Raw genomic sequence first — 26,834 nt, forward strand, 5'->3', positions numbered from 1 at the left:
GTAATCATAATGTCAGAGTTTAGGCCAAAACCTAAAAAATGTGACAATGTTTTGCACAGAAAAGTGTATTTTAAAGTGTTTTTATTGAATTATATGAGAATATTTAAGAAAAGAAGACAAAGCATACAACTGTGAATAACTGGCATCATGGCTTACAATTATAAAGTAAAAAGAAGTTAAAACATGTTCTAGTACCAGAGAAAACAATAATAAAATGATGTTTAATGTAAAACACTAAGAGCCACTGGTTTCCCATGTCTGCTGGAAACTAAAGAACAAAACAATCCAAACTGTTTATTTCATAAGTAGTTGTACTCGTTCTAGAAAAGCAGTATTGGCACTGACAGTAGGTGAAGTGTTGCCTTCACATTCACACGTTCTTCTTCACTTCTTGACCGTTGCATAAGTCACTTCTTCTTCACCTTCCTCTGGTTCTCTGACCTAAAGGAGACAATGGTGGAGTTTTGAGGTGATTGTGTATATTTAAAGAGAAACTAAACCCCTGCTTTCTGCTGACCTGCCACTAGGGGGAAAATTTAAAAAAAACGTCTTGATTATGGGCGTTTCTCTTTGAGCAGTAAGACACGCCCACTCAGGAAGCCGGTCAGAGCTGGCAATGACAGAGCACCGTCTTCTCAACTACTACACACAATGCATAAGCGCACACGCACGCACACACACAACAATACTTCGCTACATTGGAAATAGATTCCGTTGCAGAGTAAAATAAATCCAGCACGCCTGTTTCCGTTACATACTGTAAATTACAATATTTAATTTCAAGTAAAACCATATTTTTCATCAGTCCCTGGGTGTTTACTGGTGAGTGAGGCCAGGGGCTCCACAGAACCTCGTCCTCCCTCCCACCGCAGCCTCCCATTCCACCTAGAATGTTTTATAGACTTTATATAACACACTTTTTTCTGTACTCTTTCCACCTCTGGTCTATACATACACACATAGTTTGATGAACCCTATGATTAGACTAGAATCTGTTCTTTATAGAAGCACAGAGTCAAAAACATCACCACAGGAGATCTTTTATAGAAGGGGCGGGGCCAACAGTGACAGTTGGTGACGCACGATCGTCACAATAATCCGTCTCAGCCAAAAGCAAAATTCAATTGTAATAGCAGCGTTCGACCCTTAGAGGGCAGTAACTCTGACATTTTACAACTAAATACGCACAATTCCAATACTTTTACTAAAATGTTAAAAGTTGGACTTGGATCAATCAACAGCACGACTTAATACTCAAATATATATGTATTCAGCAGAAAAAAGTAGGTTTGGGGTTTAGTTACTCTTTAAAGGAGGATCATATGGACAATTTAATAAAACCAAAGTTGAAGTTTTTGGACACAAACTACTGGGAGCATGTCACCATCGCTGTAAAGAATACTGATATATCCTACTCAAGTAGAAGCACTTGATTAAACTTACACGTAAGTCATACATTAAATACTCAAGTACAAGTAAAAAGTTGCTGAATTAAATAGTACTCAAATTAAAAACTACTAGTTACTTTCACCCTCCATGTTTATTTTTGGTAATAAATCTCATGTATAAACTTAAAAAGAATAGATGAAATCTTACATAATTGGAACTTAATTTATTTTCCACAAAGGCATCTGTATAAAATAAAAGGTTTGTCAAAATGTAAATTGAAAAATAAACTAAAACAACACTAATGAATTCAATTCAATGCTGTTTATGTGCGGTACATTACATTTAATCTGATTGGTCAGCTATGATGTGATGCATTTGATTGTTGTCTGGTCATTTCATTTTTTGTAGTTTCACAATGTCCTTTGATCATTTTAAAACAAAAAAATAATAATTTACTCAGTAACGGTTGGGTGTAGAAATGTAACAAATTACGTTACTACTTTTAAAACACACTTTTAACTGAAAGTAAAATTACTGATTTAGAAATTTAGAAAGTACCCATGAAAGCAACTCAATTACAGTAACATGAATACTTGTAACTTTGTAACTAGGGGTGGACGATATGGGAAAAATATCATATCACAATTTTTTATTTGTAAAATCACGATCACAATTTTTTTCATTCAAATCATTGAGACTATTTTAAAGTTATTTACTAATAAAACAAACCAATTCACCTGCTTAAAATAATCGGCCTAAATGTAAAAAAGGAATAAAAGATCATTTAAGACAAAGTCATTTTAAAATTATTTAAAAAAAATGTATGTAAGCAATTTATCAAACTGGTTCCAAGTACAATTAACATCAAACAAAAGGGCTGACATGTTCTTTTAATCACACACAGTCTTTTTACTTTGTTTACATAAAGTGGTGTAGCATTAGCATTAGCATTAGCAACAGCTGCTACATAACAAGTAGAGTTTAGATTCTTGGTCCGACCCGGGGCCGAGCTCAGGCCTCATTTTTTTTACTTTTTTTAAAATTTGTTTTAACCTCTATTACATTAATGTTATTTTTTAATGAACACAAAAACACTTCTATATTGTTGTGGTATCATTTCTAAAGTGATTTATGCTCGTAGTGGGATGAGATATTGACGCCGTTGTGTTGCGTTTAGTTGTTCAGCGTTCACATTTACTGAATATTGCTGATTTTGCTCATTCCTCACTTGCTGCTGGAGCTCAGGGAACAAATAGGATTATGTGTTTCAGTCAGGTCTGTGCTCCACGTACGGGCCGCCCGCTCTGGTCTGCAATACTGTTACGAACTGGGTTCTATGTTCTGGTTATGTTCCACTTGTGTGTGTTCAGTGGTTAACTGATGCTGAGATTTCCCATGGCAGAGAAGGCATCATGGTTACGTGCAGCTTTCTCTGCCACTGTGTGTCTTTGTTTACATGTGTTCTGAGTTTTGATTGGCTGGGAGGCTGGGCTAAGGGCGGGCGTAAGCGGGGAAAAGACTAGTGAACAATTCTCTTCCCACGGTAGTGTGAGTGTATGACGGTGTAAGATGGTTCTCTGTGTGTTTGTTTATTTTTGGCGTTACTACAACCTCCATTAAAGCCTGTAAAACTGTGATAACGGATCGAGTCACGTCATTACAGTACCGCTACGTGAAGCACCGCGCTAATAATCTACTGGCTGCAATACGTTCAATAAAATAATAGTTTACGTCGGATTTGCTTCGGGCTCAGGCCTACAATATAAGTTAATAGGTCGGGTGTGGGTCATGTCGGGTTTTATGCCCGTGAGCCCGGGTCGGGTCAGGCTGGTTTTTTTGGGCCTGATCTAAACTCTAATAACAAGGCATCAGATCAATCTAGTGATTTCTATTAGTTTTTTAGGTAACACACTCATAATAATAAAATCCTACTTTAATCAGTGTTTGAACACCTCATTTCACACAGTTTAGACATTCATATCCTTTACAAGATAAAATGTTACTGCTTTGGTTACATTAGGCCTGGGTGATATGGACCAATATTCATATTTCTGTATTTTTCCTCAAAGTGGCAATAGTTGATATAAACTCCATTTATTTATTTTTTTCAATAATTTTACAAGAAAAACAATAATGGGTCAAAGTTAGTTGAGAAAAATGCCACAAAGACCCTTTTATTAATCACTAGCAGCACAAAAACAACATTTAGTGTCACTTTTGACTTTTTCCTTCATTAAGGCTGAAATGTGATTAAATTCTATATTGTTGCTTTTTTCAGGGCAGCTCTGAGTTGCTGAAAGTAGTTTTTAAAGTAAATCACATTCAGGACACTGTCTCTTTAAGAATGTGGAAACAGCAGCAGCAGATCTCTGCTGAGGAGAGACAGAGAGTTAGTTACAGAAGAGAAACACATTCAGTGTTTCCTCAAACATCTCTCAGTTCTTCAACACTCAGAACTGATAGAGTTTTACAGACAGACAGACTGACAGACCTCTGACAGTCGCTAACACAGCTGACTGTGTGTCCGTGTACTGGGGGGAGGGGGAGCGGAGCGTATTTCTGCCTGGTTTAAGCACTTAATAAGTATTCTGTGTCTGTAAATAATGCTGACATGCTGACTAGCAAATGGTTTGATTTGGCAGAGAAAAAAAACCTTTGGATGTTCTGTGTATGGACCACAGACATATGACACAGACACGGCACTGCGAGGGTTAAAATGTGAACTACAGGCGGTTCTACAATCTCTGTGATTTGGGAGATCGTCGTCATGTTGTAATCCTTAACGATCTAATAGAGGGTTTTCACAGCGCGTCATCAACCACGCCATCAACCTGGAAGTTGCCATTTTGGAGATAAAGCAGCAGGTCTACAAACAGCACTCAGGCAAAAAAATCCCAAATTTCGGGACAAAATGGTGAACAATTGCCGTGTTTTTGGAAACAAACTACTGGGAGCATGTCACCATGTGTTTGTGGGGATTACTTTGTGTATTGTTGAGTATTTCATTTAATAAAAAAAAAATTATATTGCAGTCTGCAACTCTTATAAAAGTGACTTTTTGTCATATTTGCTAAAGCTGTCACTATGTAAGGACAGCCTTACATGAAACTAGTAGTTAGTGTGAAAAAAAAACAGGCTCATTGAGCCAATCTGCTGATATCCAGAATGCACCATGACAGAGCAAAAAGAACCACTCTTTGATGGGCTGTCTGACAGCTGTTGCTCACAGTCCCCGCCCCATTCCCGGGGCTGGAGCAACAGTGTATGGTCTGGAGGAGTAGAAGATGGAATTGGTGACTTTTCTGTTTGAAAGGTATTTACTGCTGCTTGATTTAGATTATGTTTGATTTGTAATTGTTACACTAGAACTCTGTAGTGCATGTGTTGTTTGTGTGCAGCAGCTTCTGTGTGAGCTGCTGTTAGTGACACTGTGTTGTTGCTGCTAATGAGGTGTGTGCACATTGAGAGAAAAAAGCACTGCAGTAATATGCTTTTAACAGTGCATGTTATATTACTGTGATGTTGCTGTCAAGCTAATGTTAGCTTGTTAGCTCCTCTGAGGAAGGAACTTTGGAAAGTTTGTAGGCAGGGCAAGAGAGCAGCGGGGAGGGAGGGGGAGGGAGCGATCTGAAAGTTGCGGACTGCACCTTTAAATCTGTACGTTAGTCCATATTTCCATGTTAATAAACATGGCTTGGTTCTACCTTGGATGGGTAGTATTGATGAGGTGACAAGTAACAAATACTTTATTACTGTACTTAAGTAGTTTTTCTGGTTCTGTACTTTACTTGGGTACGTGGGTTACTTTTAAGACCTTCGAAGATGAACGACGTAAAAAATGCAAAATTTGGTAGTTTGAGCTTTTTTCTGTTTGATCGGTCCCTTAGTTTTATGGTTAATATTTCCAAGTTTTTAAAAACGTTAAACTCAGAGCTACTCTGGGTTTAGTTGAGCATTTGCTTTTGTTTTTTCATAAAACATTTTATTTACAAATTATATTTATTATGAGTAGTAAATTCTGCAGGTGTTCATAAAGAGTAATAGATTTAATTAATTTCCATGTACCAGTTTTCTACAAGTTTTTAACAATTTTAAACTCAAAGCTGCTCTGGGTTTTATTGAACATTTACTCTTGACAGGTTTTATTTACAAATTGTATTTTTTATGAGTGTTAAATTCTCCACATAAAAGATAAAGAATTTGCTGGTTTAAAAACCCTGTCTTATTATTAAAGGGACATTAGTTTTACTTTTTACCTATGTACATTTAGTAGCATGTACTTTTTTACCTTTACTCAAGTAAGGGAGCAACTTCAATACTTTTACTTTTACTAGAGTTGTTTTTTATTCAAGTATCTAAACTTTTACTTGAGTATTGACGACTAGTACTTTTGCCACCTCTGATTACACATCACTGAATGATGATGTGTGCGTGTCTAGTTGTTGTGAATTCAAACCCAGTTTGGTTTCTTGTGCTTTAGCGACTCTGCTAAAGTGGGAGCAATGGTTTGACGTAGGGAGTCACTTACCTCTGAGCTGGGCAAGGCCTCTTGGTTTCGGTTTCTGTAGCTGACGGTGCTCTCCTCCCCATCCTGAGGTCAAACAAAGGAACAAATCAATTCCTCAGCAGGATTTATTGTATCAGCAGTTTAAATGTCTTTAGCTCAGGCCTGTCAAACTCTTTGTATTACTTCTGTGTTTATTTATGTCTCAGGAACCTTTATCTCAGGTTAAGTTTACTATGTTTAGATTTTTAAATATGAAAACTATACATTTTTGGAAACCTCATAGTATAAGCAATATTTCCATTTGCCCCAAGTCCTAAATAGCCACCATCTTGGATTTTACAAAATGGCTGCAGTGAAAAACATTTTCATCAATATCTCAGCATCTAAATAACCTGGAGCTTTTATTTAAACAGCAAATCTATCATTTTCGGAGCGAAGTGATGAATGCACCTAGCATGTGCTGGACATAATGGAAGAGAGAGTCAATTTGCATGATGGCATCTATGTTGAGGTCCAAAGAAGACAGCAAAACTACAAAAAACACACTCCCTACACATCAGACAGTCTACCATCATAGTTGCCATGAAAACACAGCTAACAAAGCCCAAATCTAATGTGCCCGAGACCGTTACGCACATGCATTAGCTACAGGTCTCCACACGGCCAAGAATCGTGGACAGAAAAGATTGGATTCCTTGGCCCTGAAAATGGTAGTTTAGCTGTCAAAATAAAAGCTCTAGGTTATTTAGAAGCCAAGATGTTGACAAAAACCCTTTTTATGGCGTCCATTATGTAAAATCCAAGATGGAGGCCAAATAGGTATCAGGGAAGATGAAAACATTGTTTTCTGATTGCTTATACAATAGATTTTCCAAAAATGTATAGTTTTGATACTCTCCACAAAAAAGTACCTGACTATAAGGCCTGTTTAGATTCTTTTTCTGTTTGTTTCCAAAAAGTTCCACCTTCACACGGCAACGTTTTCAAAATGATCTCTGCTCACATGAGAAATAAGAAAAAAAACTAAATAATGTAGTCAATAGATGGCGGTGTGATTTTGCAATAAACCAAAATAAGCACATGCGCAGAGAAACTTCAGTAACACTTTACTTGAAGTTTGATACATAAGGCTGACATTAACGCTGTCATTATCTGACATTAGCATGAATAAGGTGTCATGAAGGCTGTCATTAAGTGTCGTTTGTTACCATAAACCCTAACCTTAACCCTATTGCTAACCCTAACCCCTAACCCTTCTTTACCCTAAACCATAACCTTAACCCAACTCTTCTAGATCCCTCCACCTAACCCAAAAAATGCCAACAAAGTACCAAAGGTGTCATAATTTAGCAAACTGCACTTAATGACAGCTTACTGACAGCCTTTATGACACTTTATTCATGCTAATGACAGCGTAATGTCAGCCTTATGTATAAAACTTCAAGTGTTACCGAAACTTCTTACGAACACAAGAGTAGAACCCGAATAAAGGCGATTCCTCTTTAAGCCCGAACCCGTTAGAGCCCGACATTATTCTAATCCAATTATCCAATACCTTGAATAGAATCATCATCAGCTTCTTTTACAACCACTCATTTTGCAAACAATTATAACCCTGGATTTCCACTGGATGCGTCGCTGCTCTGAAACTGCTCCGCTGTGTAACTTCAGCGTAATCTGTAGTCCAGCAATCCCCACCGTCTCCGGTTTTGCTGCACATCTGTTGCAGTAAGGAGTCAGGAGATCCCGCTAATTCACGTATAATCGTGCGTTATATGTATGTGTTACAACCATGAATAAATATTTATATGTGAAATACGATTTTAAAAGTGCTGGGATTGGGCCAACCATGGTATCAACGGAAAGGTCTGGTTCCCCCGAGTCTGAATGTGTGCTTGGTTCTTGGGTTGAGTCTGAATCGCTAGAGCCGAAACGCACAATTTTCAGGCCGAATCAATGAGTCCCAACCATTAGTGAGGTTTGCTGTATCGGTTGGTGAACCTCTGAGTGCAGTAAAGAGACAAAGGAACAGGCAGATTAATGCAGGCTTTCCACACAAATCTGAAGAGAAACTAATGATAAATCTTTCAGCAAATCAAGCAGCTGGTTAAAAAGTGAATAAACAGCTGATCGTGAAGCATGTTTGATAATTTCCGATTCATCTAAAAGTGAAACACACTAAGTTTATCTGCATGGTGATGTAAAAAATAGCTGCAACAGTTTGTGAGAAGTGGTGAGTGTTTAAATATACTCACAGGAACACGAGCTCGCTTTGGGGCGTCTGTAACAAACCAATAATACAGATTATTATCTCAACCACTCAGCGATGCAAAGAGTTTTTATTGTCACAACCGTCAGCGACAGGAAGTGGAAAGTTACTTTTCTAGCTCAGCTCAAATCTTTAAAACATGAAAAGAAGCAGTTCAATAATAGAACATATAATCATAATACAGATGAATACTAACAAGGTTTAATTAACTGATTTTACATTTCAGAGTTTACTAAATTCTGTGTATATGTGACATCATCATCTGTCTCTTCTATGATTGCTAGACATTCATCCACCTGCATGAGGATTGCAAATTATCTCCTAATTTAATCCTCACTCAAAACTGTCCTCATTGGGAGATAGATTAACTCACAGAGGATTTTGTCTAATTGATGAACATCTTTTTTTTAAAAGACTAGTTTGAAACTGAAGTAGACACATTCAGAAATAGAGAAACCTCTATTAAATGGTATCAAGAGCTTAAACAGAAATGTCTAATTGTTTTGTTGCTTCTGATCTCTAGAAATGTTCAACCCAATCCTGGCACTGAAAAGTTGTAAAGCCTTGTTGATTTTAAATCAAGGGCAGATCTTGGTTTCATTCATTTAAATGTACACAGTCTATTTGCCAACATGGACATGGTTCACATATGGGAACTTTCACCTGATCCTGATGCAATTCTAATACCAGAGTCATGGTGAAACAAATCTATTTTGGATAAGGATGTTGGTATTGATGGTTACAGTGTCTAAAGCAGTGGTTCTCAAACTTACGTACAGTTATTATTACTATTATTTTTTTTACTGCATTTAAGCGTAACTAGATTTATATTTCACATTAGGTGACCCCACATAGAATCTCGACCCCAAGGTTGAAAAACATTAATTTAGTGGCTTCTGAATAGATTTATTTCTATAGTTTTTATCATTTCCGGTCATCTCACGCCTGGGGTGGAACAAAGACTGACACTTTATTTGTTCATTTTCCACTTTCTCTCTCTCTCTCTCTCTCTCTCTCGTACCCCCTGTAGTTCCATCGCGTACCCCCATTTGAGAAACACTGGTCTGTAGGACCGATCGTCTCAGGAAGGGAGGAAATATTTCAATTTACATAAAAAGTAAGTTTCATGTAAATCTGCTCTTGTCCAAATAAGTGAGTCAGCAATTAGAATTTTTAGCTTTTGACCTTGAAGAATCCAAAACACTTCATTTGACTGTTAATGGGTGTTATAGACCCCCTATTGATACCAGTGATGCTTTACCATCAATGATGAATCAATGAAGTCAAATAAAGTTCTCTCTATGGGAGACTTAAATCTAAATCTGTTACAAACAGTCTGAGATGACCTCAAACCTTTTTGTAATTCATTGAATCTGTTTCAGGTGGTGAATGGTTCTACAAGACCAAACCTTAAATGTCTGATAAATCTACCTTTATTAACCTGATACTAACAAATGTTCCTCATGAATGACATCACTGACCATCGTGTTATTGTCTGAATAGCAAAAATTCCTCAGATCAAGCCTCGAATTGTTATGAGACAAAATATGAAGCAAATTGTGGATCATTAGAGCAGAATTCAGATAATTCCTGATATTTAAAGTGCATAGACATTCTCCTATGCAGGGTTGGGGTCAATTACATTTTTCAGTTACAATTACATTTTCAAATACCCATGTTCAATTACAATTAAATTATAACTACAGTGGTCAGCAATTTTTCCAATTACATTTAATTACAATTATTTTTTATCATCAAAGTCAATTACAATTACGTTCTCAATGACTAAATTTCAATTACATTTAATCACAATTACTGAGCCTGTAATAAATAACCTAATAAAAGTTAACCTTCCTCTTGTGTTAGCTTTCTGTTAGCATCTGAAATATCAATCATCTCATGTATTTCATATCTATTGGTTACCTTGTTAGGTTTTATAATCAATGAAAATATAGGTTTTAATATTTTTAGTGTGGGCGTCTGAGACTTTTATGTGTCAGTTTATCCTTAGATTTACATTTTTGTTAAATGGTCAAATGTGGTAAAGCTTGATATGAAACATATTTTATTAATTGCTAACTACATATGTGTAGAACTGTACATAGAACTGTAACATGGTTCCCCAGTTTTGTGTTAAATTATAATTGTATTTGATATTTTTTTATAGAATTTTCATGGCAAAAAGTAATTTATCTAAACTCAATTACAATTATGACAATTAGTAATTACAATTACAATTGTAAATGACCCCAACCCTGCTCCTATGATTCTCTGACTGTGAAAAATCAGATGTTATAAATAAGCTTTATAAAGTCAAACCTTTTGTGTATTTAACACACATTTAAAACACTGGGAAACTATAACTACAAAACAGCAAATAATTGAACCATTATGTTACACACACACACACACACACACACACACACACACACACACACACACACACACACACACACACACACACACACCTTCTTCTGCTGCTCCAGTTTTCCTCCTGGATTTGATGAAAACAGTCAGACCAACTATGACCAGGATGGTCAACAGTCCGACTGAGGCTACGATGATGATGATGAAGATGATCTTGTTTGGAGTCGAATCAGACGTTAAATCAACTGGAGCTGAAAACAATGAAGAACATATAAAGACAGTGTTTACATGTTAAAGGTCAGATTTGATTGGTCGTCCTACCTGTAGACACAAGTGTGTAGTCAGCAGAAATCTTCACTTCATTGTTTATAACGAACTGGCAGGTGTATCTTCTGCTGTGGTTAATCTGATGTGTTATTATCAGATCAGAAACACATTTCTTCTGTCTACTATAATAGACTTCATCACCATCTTGCTTCAGTTCATCTCTCTCCTCATCCAGCCATCTCAGGTTGTCTTTTACACAATAGGTGTATATGTCCCCCCACAGAGTGCACGTCAGTGTGACTCCTCCCACTGGATCAGTGCTTTGATTTGCTGAGACTGAGGAAAATGTGAAAGAATCCAAATAATTAAATGAACAGTGATATTTGTGGTCAGTACCAGGGTTGGAGTCAATTATATTTTTCAGTTACAATTACTGTAAGTTTTCAATTACAACTTTTAGGAACAGCTGCAATAATGTCATGTTACTCACGTGTTAAAATGTTCAGATACACAGATGTGTAGTGTTCATATGTTTTCCCATAATAACAGTTGTAAACTCCTGCGTCCTCAGAGGAGATGTTTGTGATGGTCAAAGAACATCTACGGCCCAGACTCAGTTTAGCAGCTTGAGGTGAATCTTTATTAATCTGTCCATCACTAACAATGATTTCAGTAGTATTTATGTCTCTGTTGTACAGCCATTTAATGCTAGAACATGATGTTTCAGATGAATCCACACTGTTACAGGACATGATGACCTCATCTCCAGCTCTGTGATAGATGTTGATGATGTCACTGCTGCCTGCAGCAAAGAAACACAGAGCAGTCGTTATAAAGTTATAAAATAAAACAGGGATGGGGTCAATTATAATTGTAATTGTGTTTTTGATAATTTATGATAATTATGGCATAACTATAATTGTAATTTTAATTTTAAAAATCTGTTGCTGTCGTAATCGTAATTAAATTGTAATTGAGTTTAGATAATTGACTTTGTAATTGTAATTGCCATGAAAAATCTATAAAAATGATTAATTATAATTTAACACAAAACTGGGGAACCATGTTACAGTTCTATGTACAGTTCTACACATATGTAGTTAACAATTATTAAAATATGTTTCATATCAAGCTTTACCACATTTTACCATTAAAAAATATATAAATCTAAAGGTAAACTGACACATAAAAGTCTCAGACGCCCACACTAAAAATATTAAAACCTATATTTTCATTGATTATAAAACCTAACAAGGTAACCAATAGATATGAAATAAATGAGATGATAGATATTTGTTTTTAGTGTATTTTACAGCTGATTTAGGACCAGTTATCATTAGAGATGCTAACAGAAAGCTAACACAAGAGGAAGGTTAACTTTTATTAGCTTATTTATTTCAGGCTCAGTCATTTTGATTCTTTGTAATTAGAATTTAGTCATTGAGAACGTAATTATAATTGACTTTCTGAGGATAAAAAAATTTTACAATTTTTTTTTGTAATTGGAAAAATTGCTGGCCACTGTAATCGTAATTGACAACATTTACAACCATGACAACACACTACTCTTTAATTTATTGTAAAAACTTTGTAAAAATCAATACATATATGTGTTATGTGTATATGTACATATGTGTAAATACATTTGCATTTCTGGGATTTACAAGTATATCTGTGGTTCTGGTATTGGTAAATGTATTCATAATTCTATTCATATAATCTATTTAAAATATATCTATAATTCTGATATTTATGAATGTATTTATAATTCTATTTATATAATTCATAATATATTTGTAATTCTGGTATTTTTGCACTATGTTGTGGTTGCACTGGTTCACTGCTTTTTTAGATGTGCCAATTCACACCTGTTTTACAGTCTCTGCAATTATAAATGTGATCGATTATGTAAAACATCTATACTATATATCTCACAAGTCTCATAGTTTTTGATTGAATCATGTGACCCCCTCTGATCATGTGACCTAATCATCCCATGTATATATGCAGGTGTGTCAGAGCTGTTTCCTAAGTCTGATGAAGGGCTAAGGCCTGAAACGTTACTTTTGCTGGTGAGAAAGACATTTTTAGTGAGCATTACAGCTGTGCAGATCTATCACATTTCTTTCAAATGTTTCCTCAGCCTCAGATCTGTGATGTTCCTCTTTGTGGTGATCTCACTGAGCACGCCCAGAACGTCAGCACCGGATTTCATCACATTTCTCTGCTTTTTAAACTCACACTGTTCAACTATCAACTGGTGTTCAGGCAGAACAACATAGAGACACAAAGAAAGTCAACCATAAGCAGTTTTTCCAATTACAATTCAATTACAATTATTATTTATCCTCAGAAAGTCATTTACAATTACATAGTGTTGTGTTCAAGACCGCACTATCCGAGACCAAGACTTGCCCGAGACCAGAATGCACCGAGACCAAGACCATAAACATTATTTTTTTCAATTTAAAAAAATCTATAAATAAATAAAATTATGACAAGGTTCGACAGTTAAATAACATTCTCTCTTTAATTATAGTTTATTTTAAATACATTTGACGGACAAAAAAGGTGCCTGCAAAAAATTAACTAAAATATTAAAACTACTACTGCTACTGATAAATTCACAATTATTCTACATATTTGAAAACAAGATTTTTATGTCAGCTGAATGTACAGCAAGTGTTTAAAAGTATTTCTGCCAAGAAATAATGATTCTTAATTCTGATTCTTTGAGTTGTGCAGGTCACAGATTTCACAAGATAACGTTTTAGTTTGAAAAGCCTTTACACAGGTTATTTTTATTAATTCACTTAGTTGATATAGTTTAATTTGGTTACTGTAATGTAACTAGAATATTCAATTAACAAAGGTTTAACACTGTAACTGTAAAAGTGAAACTTTCTGAAATAAAACTACAAAAAAGTTGTCAGCAGTGTAAAAAACATAGAGCTACAGGTGGATGTGAAACTAAATAAAACAAACTCAAACCCTGGAACAGTCATGTAACAAATTAAGCAATTGTTCTTGTTGAGAATTATTATTATTATTCTGGATACAGTGGAAACAGAAACTATAAAAAATAATTATATTGTGAACCTGTTTATATTGTGGGGAACATATTATATACATAAATGTAAATGAGTCTAAAGCCACAAAAAAACACCACTTTAAAAAGATAATAGACTAATATAAGACCTCTTTACAGTTATTTGACTCATTCTGGGCTTGTGCAACTCTGCGGCGATGACGCGCTGGTGACGACATAATCCAAGATGGCGGCGGCCCAGACTACAGCTGATACTATGTAATTAAAGCCTTAAAAGACATGGATTTAACAAAAAGAGTGGATGGACAGAGGCATAAACATGCACACTTTCACACGGACACACACAGACTTATTAAACACACACGGACTTATTAAACACACACTGACTTATTAAACACCCACGGACCTCAGTAAACACGGTAAACGGAACAGGCTTCACCGCTCGGCTGGCACTAAGACCCAGAAGCAGAGTAAGTGCGTCCCCTATCCAGCCTTCACAGGCTGTAATATCATCACTTTATCATTTTACCAGTTATTAGAGCTACTGTCTTTACCAGGGAGATATTATTTATTACTGGTGATTGTTTTCTGGAGTTTTACTGGGATTTTTACCGGTGATTAGTTCATATCTCCCTTGCGCTCCGCGGTCCAAGCTGACACGTAGCCACACACGTATGAGTGTGTCACACAAGTCACTCAGTCACATTAAGGAAGGTTGTGGTCATTATACGGGGTGGATTAAAGAATGAATAAAATATTGTTTTATCCTGTTCTTCTCCGTGTTATTATCACATTATAAAAAAGTTTAAAAATAGCAGGAATTAGTGCTGGTCTCGAACGGTCTTGACGGAAAATCCCGAGTCCGGGCAGCCTGAGTCTGAGACAAGACCGAGTCAAAATGCTTCAGAGTCCGAGACAAGACCAAGACCTTTAAAATTTGGTCTCGAGACCAAGACCGGTCTTGACCACCACAACACTACAATTACAACTCAATTATGATTACAGTGGCCATCATTTTTTCATCATTTTTAAAATCTTATTTCCTCTTACACACAATACCTTCAGATTAATCTTTGTAAGTTTTTAAAATACATTATTTCATTTGATTTCCACAAATGTAAAAACTGAAAGTTTTTCATAAACTAAAAGAAGAAGAAGAGGAAGCTCCAAATAAAAAACCTTCTTAACATAAATTTATAATTTTCATTCTGTGGCCCTAAATTAGGTCCATACTCCTTCATTGTGTTCTCCTAATCATTTTATACTGTTTGTTCAAAGAAATAAACTCATTTGATCAAAGTAATCACAACTTGAGTAGATTCAATTTTCTAACTTAAAACTGATGTATTTCAGCTTTTTGGGTCCATTATTATCTGACTGAAATAAAACTAACTTTAAACTAAGTTTTCTTTTTTCTTTTTTCAAAATGAGCTCTGTTTTAAAATAAATATAACAATTTGCCTTTAAACTTGATATAAAATGGTATTTTATCAATATTCTCTAACCATCCATATGTTTTTAACACAGGTCTAGTTTTTTTTTATCACTAATTCATTAAAACAAATGAAATCCAAAGCATCTACTCTGTTAAATGATAAAACAACATCAACAGAAGAAGAAGTTTACCTCCAAGCACGAGCACAAAGAGCAGAGTGAGCTGCAGGAGAAGCATTCTGCTGTAGATCAATGTTTCTAATGTTTCCTCACACTCTGATCTGTGAGTGCACTGAGCAAAAATATCATCTTATCAGTGATGTCATAAAAAGAGGAAGAGGAGTTTAAATGGGTGGGGGGTATGAATATAAAAATATAAAAACACATTATACAGTGATTCTAAACTAAAGTTTCCTTTAAATAATGTGCTACACACACAAGGCCAAACAGGATGAAACAGTTCAACTTTATCACCAAAAAAGGAAATTACAAAGTCGACTATAGCGAATACAGAACATCACAGCAGAGACACTGACAATAATTAACAGTCACATTATTCCAACAGTCTACACTCATTTCACTACATTTATGATTCTAGTAAAAAAAAAAAAAAATTCATTCCCAAAATGTAATTAAAAAAAAAATGTGGTAACACTTTATTTGAAGGGGTTTACATAAGGCTGACATTACACTGTCATTATTATGATATGACACATGTCATTAGCATTAATAAGGTGTCATGAAGGCTGTCATTAAGTGTCATTCGCTAAATTATGACACCTTTGGAGCTATGTTTGCATTTCTTGAGAAAGCATTGTCATGACAACTTGTCATTAACCAGGGCAAAACACCCTACCACTTTTTACATTATGACCATGTGACATTAACATGTCATAACAGACGTGAATATCAAACATCCATCCATTCATCATTTCACCCACTTACACATGTTTCAGGGTCACAGGGGTCTGTTGGTGCCCATCTCCAGCATCCTTTGGATGATAGGTGGGGGGTACACCCTGGACAGGGAACCGGTTCATTGCACGACGACACACACACTGACAACACTCACTCTCCCATTCACTCCTATGGAGCAATCTCAAAATTCCAATCAAGCAAATGGTTGTTTTTACATTGTGGGAATAAACCAGAGAACCCAGAGGAAACCCAGGAAAGCACATGCAGAACATGCAAACTACGCACAGAAAGGACATTAGTGTCACCCCAGGGTTTCAACCTAGGACTTTGTAGCTGTGAGGCAAACATGCTAGCCACTTAGTCACTGTGTGCAACATTTTTAAACATTCATACATTATTTTTACACTTATTACTTGAGGTTAGAGTGTCAGTGATGTCATTAGACCATTATAACAGTAATATGTCTCTTTTTCATCACCTTAAGTAAAGTGAAAACATTTGAAATAGTCACTAAGATGTCAATAAGTGTCATTACACAGTCAGATAAAATCATATTAAAACCTTAACAAAACAACAATGAAGTCATGAAATATCTGTTCTTTTATTCAGCAATTTCAAACACAGGATGACTTAACTGGGTTTTTACTTAAGTGTTCTTGTACACTATTGGGAGGAGTTTCCCTACAATTTTAAACAGTACTTAACTTGATTTTTAATGTCATGGAAAAGTCTGCCCAAGACACCATTACGATGGCGTATAGCTAACCAGTAATGCCACTCTATCATTTTCAGGTGAATCTTCAGTGACTGAGGGGTGTGGTTACCTCTATGTCTCCAAATGATGGTACTAAAAAAGAAAAGACAATATACAGATATTTGAATTATATTTAAAAAAAACAAAAGATTAATTGGTAACAAAAAATGTTATTAGTGACCCATTCTGCCTCCTTTGTAGTAACCAGTAAGTTATTGAGCTTAAAATTAAGTTTCTGTGATCACATGAATATTTGTACTTTTTGCATCATGAAAAATTAGCCTTTTATTTACTTTTAAAATGAAGGTTGCACAAGAAGAAAATTCAAACTCAATTCCCATTGTTAACAACATGATAAAGTTGTAATCTCTGTCCTTTGTGTCTTCATCTGACCACCTGATGATCCCCTCAGTTATTCCCTTCCTCTCTACCTCAGGCCAACATATGGTGAGGATTCTGTCTGAAACATCATATTGTTGTATACTGTTCTGTTACACATGTATGTTGGAGAGGTTGTTATTTTTACTTCAGTAAAACAAGTGTTAAATATCTAAACAGTGATTATTGAACTTGTTTTTCAACAGTTAAGATCCAACGCTGTGTTTTGATGCTAGTGAAACTAAATGCTCTGGAATCCTGTTGCTGGTTTCAGGAGAGAACTCAAACACATTCCCTGTAATATTGCTCAGAATAAAGAGGTGAGGACAGTGTAAACTCACTATTGTTTGTGGTCCAACTCGCTGTGACTGAAACTACCCAGTCCTTACTTGTTTCTAATGTTATGCTTATTCTAACGTGGAGTTTACTCTCTTTACTAAGTAAAGTGCAAACAGGAGATCGTAAAATTAAGATTCTCTTTGTTGCTAATATTTCACTTTATTAAAAAAAGCTATGTGATTTTACAGACTACTTTTACTTCAGACTGATATTAAAAAATCTTAGCAAGTAACTCAGATTCATCTAACAAGTTTCAAAATAAAATGCCACACAAGATTTTTAAATGTAATACATTACACTTAAAGAAAACACCCTGTTATTTTAGTGTCATTCCACTTCAGGGTTGTAGTACACAACCTCATGGTGTGACCCTATAAGTTTCAAAACATTCTGATGTTTAGTTTCAAAATAAAAGCCCACCAAAGTTTAAAATATGACACTTATTACATATGACTTTGAATTTATTTTTAAAGAAAACACCCTGTTATTACAGTCTCATTCCACTTCATGGTTGTAGTACACAACCATCAATGCAAGAAAAATTGTGCCACTGTACGATGTGTTGACTGCTACAAATACACATGTGGCAAATGTAGAAAGAACATTACAATGGCAGTGCCAGATACGTTCTGACCAATGCTGAATGAGGGAATGAGTGCAGAAATGACACACACACACACACACACACACACACACACACACACACCTAATAACACTTTTTTAAAATTGTAAATATTTGTTTTATTAATTGTATTTTGTACTATTTTCCTGTTTTCCTAAACTATGATGAAAGCAAACAAAAAACAAATCTCTGTTGTTCTTTTGTATATTTCTCATGTCACACAATCCTCATCAATAAACATCAGCAAGAACTGAAAAAAAAAGTGGCTCCCCCTCGGGGGCGCATCACTCTGTTCTAGGACTCTCACTTTGAACATGCTCACACACATGCAAACACACTCACACACACACACACACACACACACACACACACGCTAACAGCAGACGCTTCCCCTACTTTCAGAGCCAGTAGACTGGGGAAGAAGTTTGGCGCTCAGCCACTTAGCTCCAACCGAGAGACATTTTGACCAATCGCTCATAGGTTTTCACCATTGTGAACCTGCGTTCTCTCTCCGTGAAGTTCTTTCAAGTGCAGAGGCTGTCATGGCCTCAAAATGATTTTTTTTGTTATTTTTAATGGTATTTTTGGCAATTTAATTCATTCCCAAGTTGTCAAAAAACATTAAATTTTGGAACAAATATGTGCAATAAATGGTATCATCCCAGAAACCACTCATTAAAAACGTCGTCGATTCCAAGACAAAACCAAGAACCTCAAAAACTAGATTTGAGACACGTCTCGAGACAAAGACCAATCTCTAGTACTACAACACTAGTATCCTGTCTTCCTAATATTTTGTCCTTTTTGATTTTATACAGAGTGTACACCTTACACGTTATTAATTCAAATACGAATAATGACTTTATTGCATATATTGAATTAAAGAATGTATGTCCATGTATGTTAATAATCAATAATTACGCCTTTCTTTTACAAAATAGAACAAATCAAATAAAAATCTCTATCAAGGACATTTTAAAAACTATTGTAGACCTGCAAAAGAGCTGCATTCCACTCCAAGTAAATTCTACATATAAGGATGGCTTCTGGAGTGAAGTGTGCAGCGTATTTAACATTCCAAACAACAGGATCAATATGTACAGAGTTCATAAGGCCTATGAATCTAGTAAGGTGTGTACTGAACATGTTCATTTTCAGAAATTAAAAGCATGATTCATGAGTTTTATAGTATACACTATACATGTTTATTTTTCCTTTTGCAGAAAATGTCAAAATTGTCCAAACATTTTGCTGGAACTGGATTTCAGTCACCACAACAGGTTGGTATTTAACTTTTGTGACTCAAAATATTGTCATGTAATACACAACTTAAAAAATAATACAAGAGTGAGACAAGGCCAGAAGAAGACAAATGTCTATCTGAGGTTGGTTATTAACTCATTCAGTGCCAGCCACTTTCAAAAAGCGCTACCCCCCTCAGTGCCAGCAATTTTATAGCATTTTGACTCTCTTTTAAAAACCCACAGAACATTTTTGATTAAGACAATCTGAAATCTGAAAAACTTGGAAAGATTGAAGTCTCTACTTTCATCAGAATTTTTTTTGTTCTTCTGTATTCAGCAGTTGAATAGAAGCAAGTTTCAAACTAAAAAAAAAACAGAGAAAACTGGCTTTTTTTTTTGGCTTTATTGACAAATATAACATCTGAACATTGGTTTCCTTCCAATAAAAAACAAAAAAAACCGGGCTTTTGATTTTTCATTTTCATTTTCAAATATTTTCATTATTTTGCTATGTGGCTCACAGTTGATGGTTCTTTTGGTCCTGCTTTAAGTTCCTCCACAGCTGTGATGACCCGTTTAGCCTGGTTTATTGATCTCACGATCAAAACATTATCAATAATCCACTCAGGTCCGTACATGGTCTGTGTTAGTATGTCGTGCTGTGAGCTGCTGGATACTTCAGAATATCCCTCCATAATGCTATAATCTCACTCGTTCCTGCTTCTTCCTTCCCAGATAATGATAGCATCAGGGGCTAACCTCACATCTAAAGGTGTGCTGCTGCCATCTATAGTGCACCATTTGGTCACTTCATCTCAGACAGCTTAGATTTTACAAGAAAAAACAGAAATTATGAGACAACTCGTCTTTGGCACTGAGTGATTTAAAGTTAAATACATTTCACTGTCAATATACTTTACATGCTCAAATGTGTGTTGTCTTTCTTTCAAACCACAGCCTTCATCATCTCCTGTCCTGTGCCACAACAGTCTGAGCGATAAAGAGCTAGCACCCGTACTACACCCGTACTGACTTTTTATATTCTCCCTTTAATAAAGTGTTTCTTACCCTTCCTTAGGGAGGGCTGGTGATGGTCACAATTATGCAATACAATTACTTCATTTATTTAATAGCAATAGCAAAACATGTATTAATCTTTACAAACACCAGTCTGACTGAAACACTAAGTATTCTTTCAATGCCAGTTTATTTACCTGAGACCAGCAGAAGCTGAAAATGTTAAGTAATAATGGAATATACTGCTGCTAGTATAGTAACAAAATGCACCATATTGTAACAATAACTGCATTTATTTCTTTAAAAAATATAGCGTTAAAGAGTACGAGTTACTGTCAAAAGTACCGTTACACTGGTCATCACCTAATTTCTATAATTAACCATTTGCATGTAACTGTAATGGACACTGTGGGAGAAGAATAACCTCGTGGGAAAGATGAAAAGTTAGAAAAAAAAAACCCAAATATGTTTAGAACTACAAATTAACTTTCTTCTGTTGATTGTTTTTTTTTTTGCCATTGAAAGAGGTCATTACGTCTCAAAATAACTTCACTAATCAATCAATCTTTATTTGTATAGCGTCAATTCATAACACATGTTATCGCAAGACACTTCACAGAAAGCAGGTCTGGACACGAAGTGGTGTGGGTCAGGGTCTCCTCTGCTCTGACTGTTGCTGGGAATGCTTTGTGACGCTACTGTGAGACTGACAGCCTGTGAGTGCTTTGGAATGGTGGAGGTGCTCACAGCAGCACGTGTTGCTCGTTGAGGACAGTAACTGCAGAGCGATACGTGCTTTCACTGGAAAAACATCAGAAATGTCTCATATAATACCGGGAAAAGTAGCTAGATTTTTGTCTAGGTGACAAAAATAGTCGATCTGAAGATCTGAAAAGTCGCCAGATTTAGCGAGAAAGTCTCCAAGTTGGCAACACTGACATGGGAAAAGAAAAAAGACAGGAATAAGGAAAAGACAGATTAGGCTGTCATCATGACCACAACAACATACCTTGTGGCTGTGACTTACATGTTTGTGGGGATAGAAGGGTGTTGACTCACCCACCTGAACAGTTGAACCTGGACATATGGCCATACCGGTCTGTCATTGCCCGATCCCGTTAGATCTCGGAAGCTAAGCAGGTCTGGGCCTGGTTAGTTGATGGATGGGAGACCACTGAGAATTCCAGGTTCCACAGTGGGGGGGCAGTCACCCTAGTGATATCTGTTGATAATACATATCAATGTATCTTCTCATTCTTTTACAGTTAACTTAACATCCTAGCTGCAGGCTTAGGGGAACTTTGTGTGTAGCTAGCTCAGGTCATTGGGTCATCAGAGTGCAGAGCAGGGACTCGTACTTTCTGTTCCTGTCTGCTTTCTTGCAGTAACAGCACATTTAGTCCCAGCACTTATACTTTGGACATGGTTATACGATAACATAACAATAGGCTGATTTACGTTAACGCAAACACTACTACCTTCTACCTCTTGCTTAGGGTCCTGAGACACCATATGTGGAGACCGACACAAAACCCTGCTTTTGTCTCTGTACATATAGGTTCTCCTTTTAAGCCAGAAATAACAAACCTACAGTCAGCTAGCTTATTTCAGACAGACGGTCAGCAGATTGCAACACACTTCTAACTGTAAATGTTCAGGCTGCAAGCAGGAACAGAAAAGACCTCTCCTTTTTAGGGCAGGACTGTAGAGTCTTCAGTTGGACCTGATCTAAAGTTAATAAAATAATGTTGTTGGCTCAAAATATGCACGAATAATTACTCATGCATTTTTATAGCGAGCTAGAAAAATTTACTAACTGTTGCATATCTCGGTCAAAATAAATGCTAACGACACCAAATCTGAGATCATTGGTTGACATGTGACTGTAAGAGTATAAGCAAAATGTTAATAATTTACACTACTAGGGGGCGCTGCAAATATGGGAAATGTATATCTCATATATGGCAAGACCGATTTTTACCAAATGTGGTGGGTTCCTGTAAATTATTCTAGTGCAGTGTTATCAAAACTTTTCACAGTCCGTACTCCTTCAAACATTTAACATGAGGCCATGTACCCCCTACTCCTGCACACTATAATGTAATGCAGCGTTTTTTAACCTTGGGGTCGTGACCCCATGTGGGGGTCACCTGGAATTAAAATAGAGTCCTCTGAAATATCTAACTGTATTCTATGCTTTCACTTTCACAAATTTAATCTACATAAAATAAAATGCAGTATAAAAATATCTGAGCAGGCACATCTTGTCACATTGTGTCCTAATCCTCACAACATCAAAACATTATCAAAAACTAATTCTAGAAAGAAAAGAAAAAGGCTCTGGAGACGCCAAAAATGTGACATTATATGGGGTCATGACCCCAAAAAAATAGGAACCACTGACTTTATGTTACATATAATGTAGCCCTACAGTGAATTTTGTCTCTGAATTTTACCTATCCTGTTGAGGAATAATATATAATAAATAATAATAATAATCTCTCACCATGGGTTGTCTTACATTGGCTCATGTGTAATTTGTGGCAATGCATGGAGGCTCCTGACCGCTGGTCCATTTATATTTTAGTTTCCATTTTTTTTTTTTTTTTTTCATGTACCCCCCAAAGTGGGTACATGAAAAGTGGGGTACGGGATACCCCCAAAGTGGGGTATCCCGTACCCCACTTTGGGAACTTAGGCTCTAGTACAATCATACAGCTTGTTTTTGGGCTTCACTCACAAAGTTACAGATGTTGTACACATGTTAATGAGGAATTTAATGTGTGGCTTTATTGTTTTTTCATTTCAGATGTGATTGATCCACTGAAGCAGAGGATGAATGCTGTAACCATCACTGCTGTGTTACACATGGACCAAAGTTTCCTCTCAGCCTGTTGTTAATAGAAATGAAACACTTTCTCATCTGCTTTGCTTCAGTTCATTTAGGACCAACATTGTTGAATTGATTGATCACCACATTTGACACAACACAGATATACAGTATGTATGAATAACGTGCTTCAAGTAGAGAAAATAAGACAAGAGTATTAAGGAAATTAGTGTTTTTCTTCTTTTTTAATGTAATATCTTTATGTAGGTCAAACAGTCAAACATTGTTTTGTGTTGTACATGTGAGTGACATATATAACATTCTGTCAACTGGACCTTCCATGCTGTGGTTGTTGGGTGGGTGGGGGGGTTCATGTTTGTACAGACTGGTAAAGAGGGCTGATCTGTGGTGGACACAGAGCTGGACTCTGGTGGCAGAATGACAGACCCTGGAGAAGACTCCATCCATCCTGGAGAAGACAAAGCCCCCACTGCACTGGACCATTATCACACAGAACAGCTGTTTAGTCTCTGAGCTGCTCCACAAACACTCAGGAAGTATTTTTATCCCCCTGGACATAAAACTAATACTAATCAATGTCTGACAGAGGGACATGATCACATTCACTATTCACTGTACAGTCTTATCTTACTGTATGTAACATTACTGGTGGTGTTACTTTGCGCTTTGAGTGTCTATGAAAAGCACAAAATAAAATCCAATGCAATATTAATATTATCCACCAGTATCCATGAAGTTACACATAGTATTGTTGCTAATGAATTCAACCAGGACTCCAAGCTATGCTTTATGATGACTGTGTCCTCTAGAACTAAAGAATCCTCTTTATCTGTCCGTCCCTAATGTGAAAGTTGTGCCGACTGCAAATCCTTAATATCTTTATATTTTAACTCGAAAAGTAAAAATTAAAAGAATGAATATCCAGCACTGTTGATGACGCCATTGTGATGAACTCTGACCCGGAACCAGTTTCTGTGTTAAAAGAAATTAAGAGATGATCTCCACAGGAAAAAAAAAAATTATTAAAAAAAACGGATTTAAAATAAATTTAATTTGGAAAACGGATTTTTACTGATAATGCTCCATCGTACATATGTACCAAGCGAAATAAAAAATTCAATAAAAAAATATTGATTAAAATCCAATAAGCTTGTGCTTATAGAATCTCTTTCTCAGCCCATGATATGTAAAAAAGATTAAATAACCAATCTTATTTCACAAAAATATAGTCCCTTCATATGTCCTTAAACGTTTTTTTTTTTTTTTTTAAATACTGACCAGCAAAACTAAATTATATAGCTGTTTATGTACAAAAATAAATTACCATCCTTTCTGAAGCTACTTAGCACAGCAGCTAACTAGCGATTAGCTTAAATAGCGATTAGCATGCTAGTAACATTCCATCAGAAAGTACAACTTAACAAGACATTCAAACGTATATTCCATGACAGTCAATTGCAGTACAGTCAGTGTTACACCGTGAATATTTTCAGTCACCTAGCAGGGAATATTTAAGCAGACTGTATGAAGCAGGCACGGATGGAGACGACAGACAACACACGTGTCTACCACAGCTCGAGCCATCTGAGCATGCGCAGATTCTGCTCCGGTTGCCATGGTTATCAACTGTCATAAAGCACAACTCATCAGAAGATGAAAGCAGCTTCTGAAGTAGTTCTAAGACAAAGTCTGGTGATAAACTACATGTTTTATCCTCCTCATCAGAGTGAATAACTAAAGACGAACACAAACAAATAAAGTAAGTGTAATATTTTAAATATGCATTTTACATCGCGACCACCAGAAGCTCCCCGTGAGCAATGTGTGAGATTTTACAGCAATACGGCTTTTTTTTTTTTTTTTTTCTTGGATTAAATTACTTAAGTTTTGTCAGATGAAGTTTGATTTTAAAAGAAAAGATGAAAGTAAATATTTTTTGTGTAATTCAGTTTTAATTTTGGCATAATTTTATATTCATAAGTGTAGATAATTAAACTTAGCAACGTTTTTTACTATATCTAATTATTTTTTTATGGATAACAAATAAATTCAATAGGCAAGCATTGAATTCTAATTTGTTTCTCTTCCTTTGAAATTAAATGATATTGTTAAATGTATCTCACCTGAAAGATATGAAAGAAGATTTGTGTGTTTGCTGATCATTCCAAAGGCTAAAGAAATGTTAAATAATATCCATGTAATAATTTCTTACATCAACCTTTTGATATTGATTTGATTAACTGTGTTTATGTATATCATCATATAAGTTTTTATTATTTTACTTATAGAGGATGAAGAGCGAGATTGCAGCGGTGGTTTACTTCCTGAAAAGGCTGGTGAAATTAAAGAATAAGGTGGAGGTGGAGAAAATGGATTTGTTTGCTGAGAGGCTAACAGTGGCGCTGCAGGAGAAGTTTGAGGGACACTGGGTCCCTGAAAAGCCCAGCAAAGGCCAGGCGTACAGGTACGCTCAGTGGGACACCCATGGTTTGTGGGTCATTCCATGTCATTAACAGTGTGACAAATGAATAATTTAGGAACAATTGGTAAACATTTCAGAATTCTTTAAGACCAAAGTGCATGTGATGTCCTGAAAATGTGTTGAAATGACATGGAGTGACCCTAGCTGTCCTCTGGTCAGCCTCAGCAGCTAAAAGTGCTGATCCTTGTGTGTTTTTCAGGTGCATCAGAGTGAACGCGTTCCACAAATATGACCCAGAGCTGCTGCGTGCCTGCAGGGAAAGTGGGGTTCACTACGGTGACCTGGGGCTGCCCTGGGAAATCACTCTGTGGGTGGATCCAGGAGAGGTTTGTGGCAGGTGAGGAACAAAAACACACAATTATTCTTCACTCTGTTTTTAGACTTTCTATTCCTAGGTTTGGTTTATTGGTTTATTGGTCAGTCAGAGCATAAACAGTATACACTCTGGTCAGACCAAGCTTATGTTTAGCCCCACCACCATTTGACGTCTAGTTTACAAAGTACAATATTTATTGATAATCAAAGAACAATAATATACATTAGGGTCTCTGATTGTCCATGATCATGGAATTCATGTTCTGAATCATAAAATTAAATCCAAACTTTTTTAGTTTTTTCTCTTTATTTAAAATCTGGTCCCAATATGACATGGAAATGCTTCACATGCATGTTTTGGGACAATATGACACATATACATGCAATTTTTCTTCCATAAAAAGCGAGTGTTACATACATAATCTTGATCATAATCTCGCTCTACGTAAACACATGGCTGGGTGGGATTTTGTGCAAAACTTGAGGGTGAGTCCAAATGGAAACAGCTAAATGACACAGACTAAACCCTCATGTTTTGGGACCATATCAAACATTTCCAAAGTATTTTTCCTGTAAAATGGGGGGCTGGCCGTTTTAACATTTAATCTGATATGTGGGAGGGGTCAGATATT

The 26,834-nt window shown here is 36.0% G+C and overlaps 2 protein-coding genes across 2 annotated transcripts; one reads left to right on the top strand and one right to left on the bottom strand.

Moving 5' to 3' along the window:
* Positions 1-145: 145 nt before the first annotated feature.
* LOC114459307 (uncharacterized) lies at positions 146-11,551 on the bottom strand. Its single transcript, XM_028441596.1, has 6 exons — positions 11,290-11,551; positions 10,854-11,135; positions 10,634-10,783; positions 8,152-8,177; positions 5,918-5,980; positions 146-441 (listed from the first exon to the last, which is right to left on the bottom strand). The coding sequence occupies exons 1-6, from the start codon at positions 11,549-11,551 to the stop codon at positions 385-387; spliced, it is 840 nt and encodes a 279-aa protein (XP_028297397.1). The 3' UTR covers positions 146-384.
* A 14,145-nt stretch (positions 11,552-25,696) lies between these two features.
* On the top strand, positions 25,697-26,228 carry LOC114459313 (protein BTG3-like). The gene is made up of 2 exons (XM_028441601.1): positions 25,697-25,869; positions 26,087-26,228. The coding sequence occupies exons 1-2, from the start codon at positions 25,697-25,699 to the stop codon at positions 26,226-26,228; spliced, it is 315 nt and encodes a 104-aa protein (XP_028297402.1).
* Positions 26,229-26,834: the final 606 nt, after the last annotated feature.

Source organism: Gouania willdenowi, unplaced genomic scaffold, assembly GCF_900634775.1.
Source record: "Gouania willdenowi unplaced genomic scaffold, fGouWil2.1 scaffold_294_arrow_ctg1, whole genome shotgun sequence".
NCBI lineage: Eukaryota > Metazoa > Chordata > Actinopteri > Blenniiformes > Gobiesocidae > Gouania > Gouania willdenowi.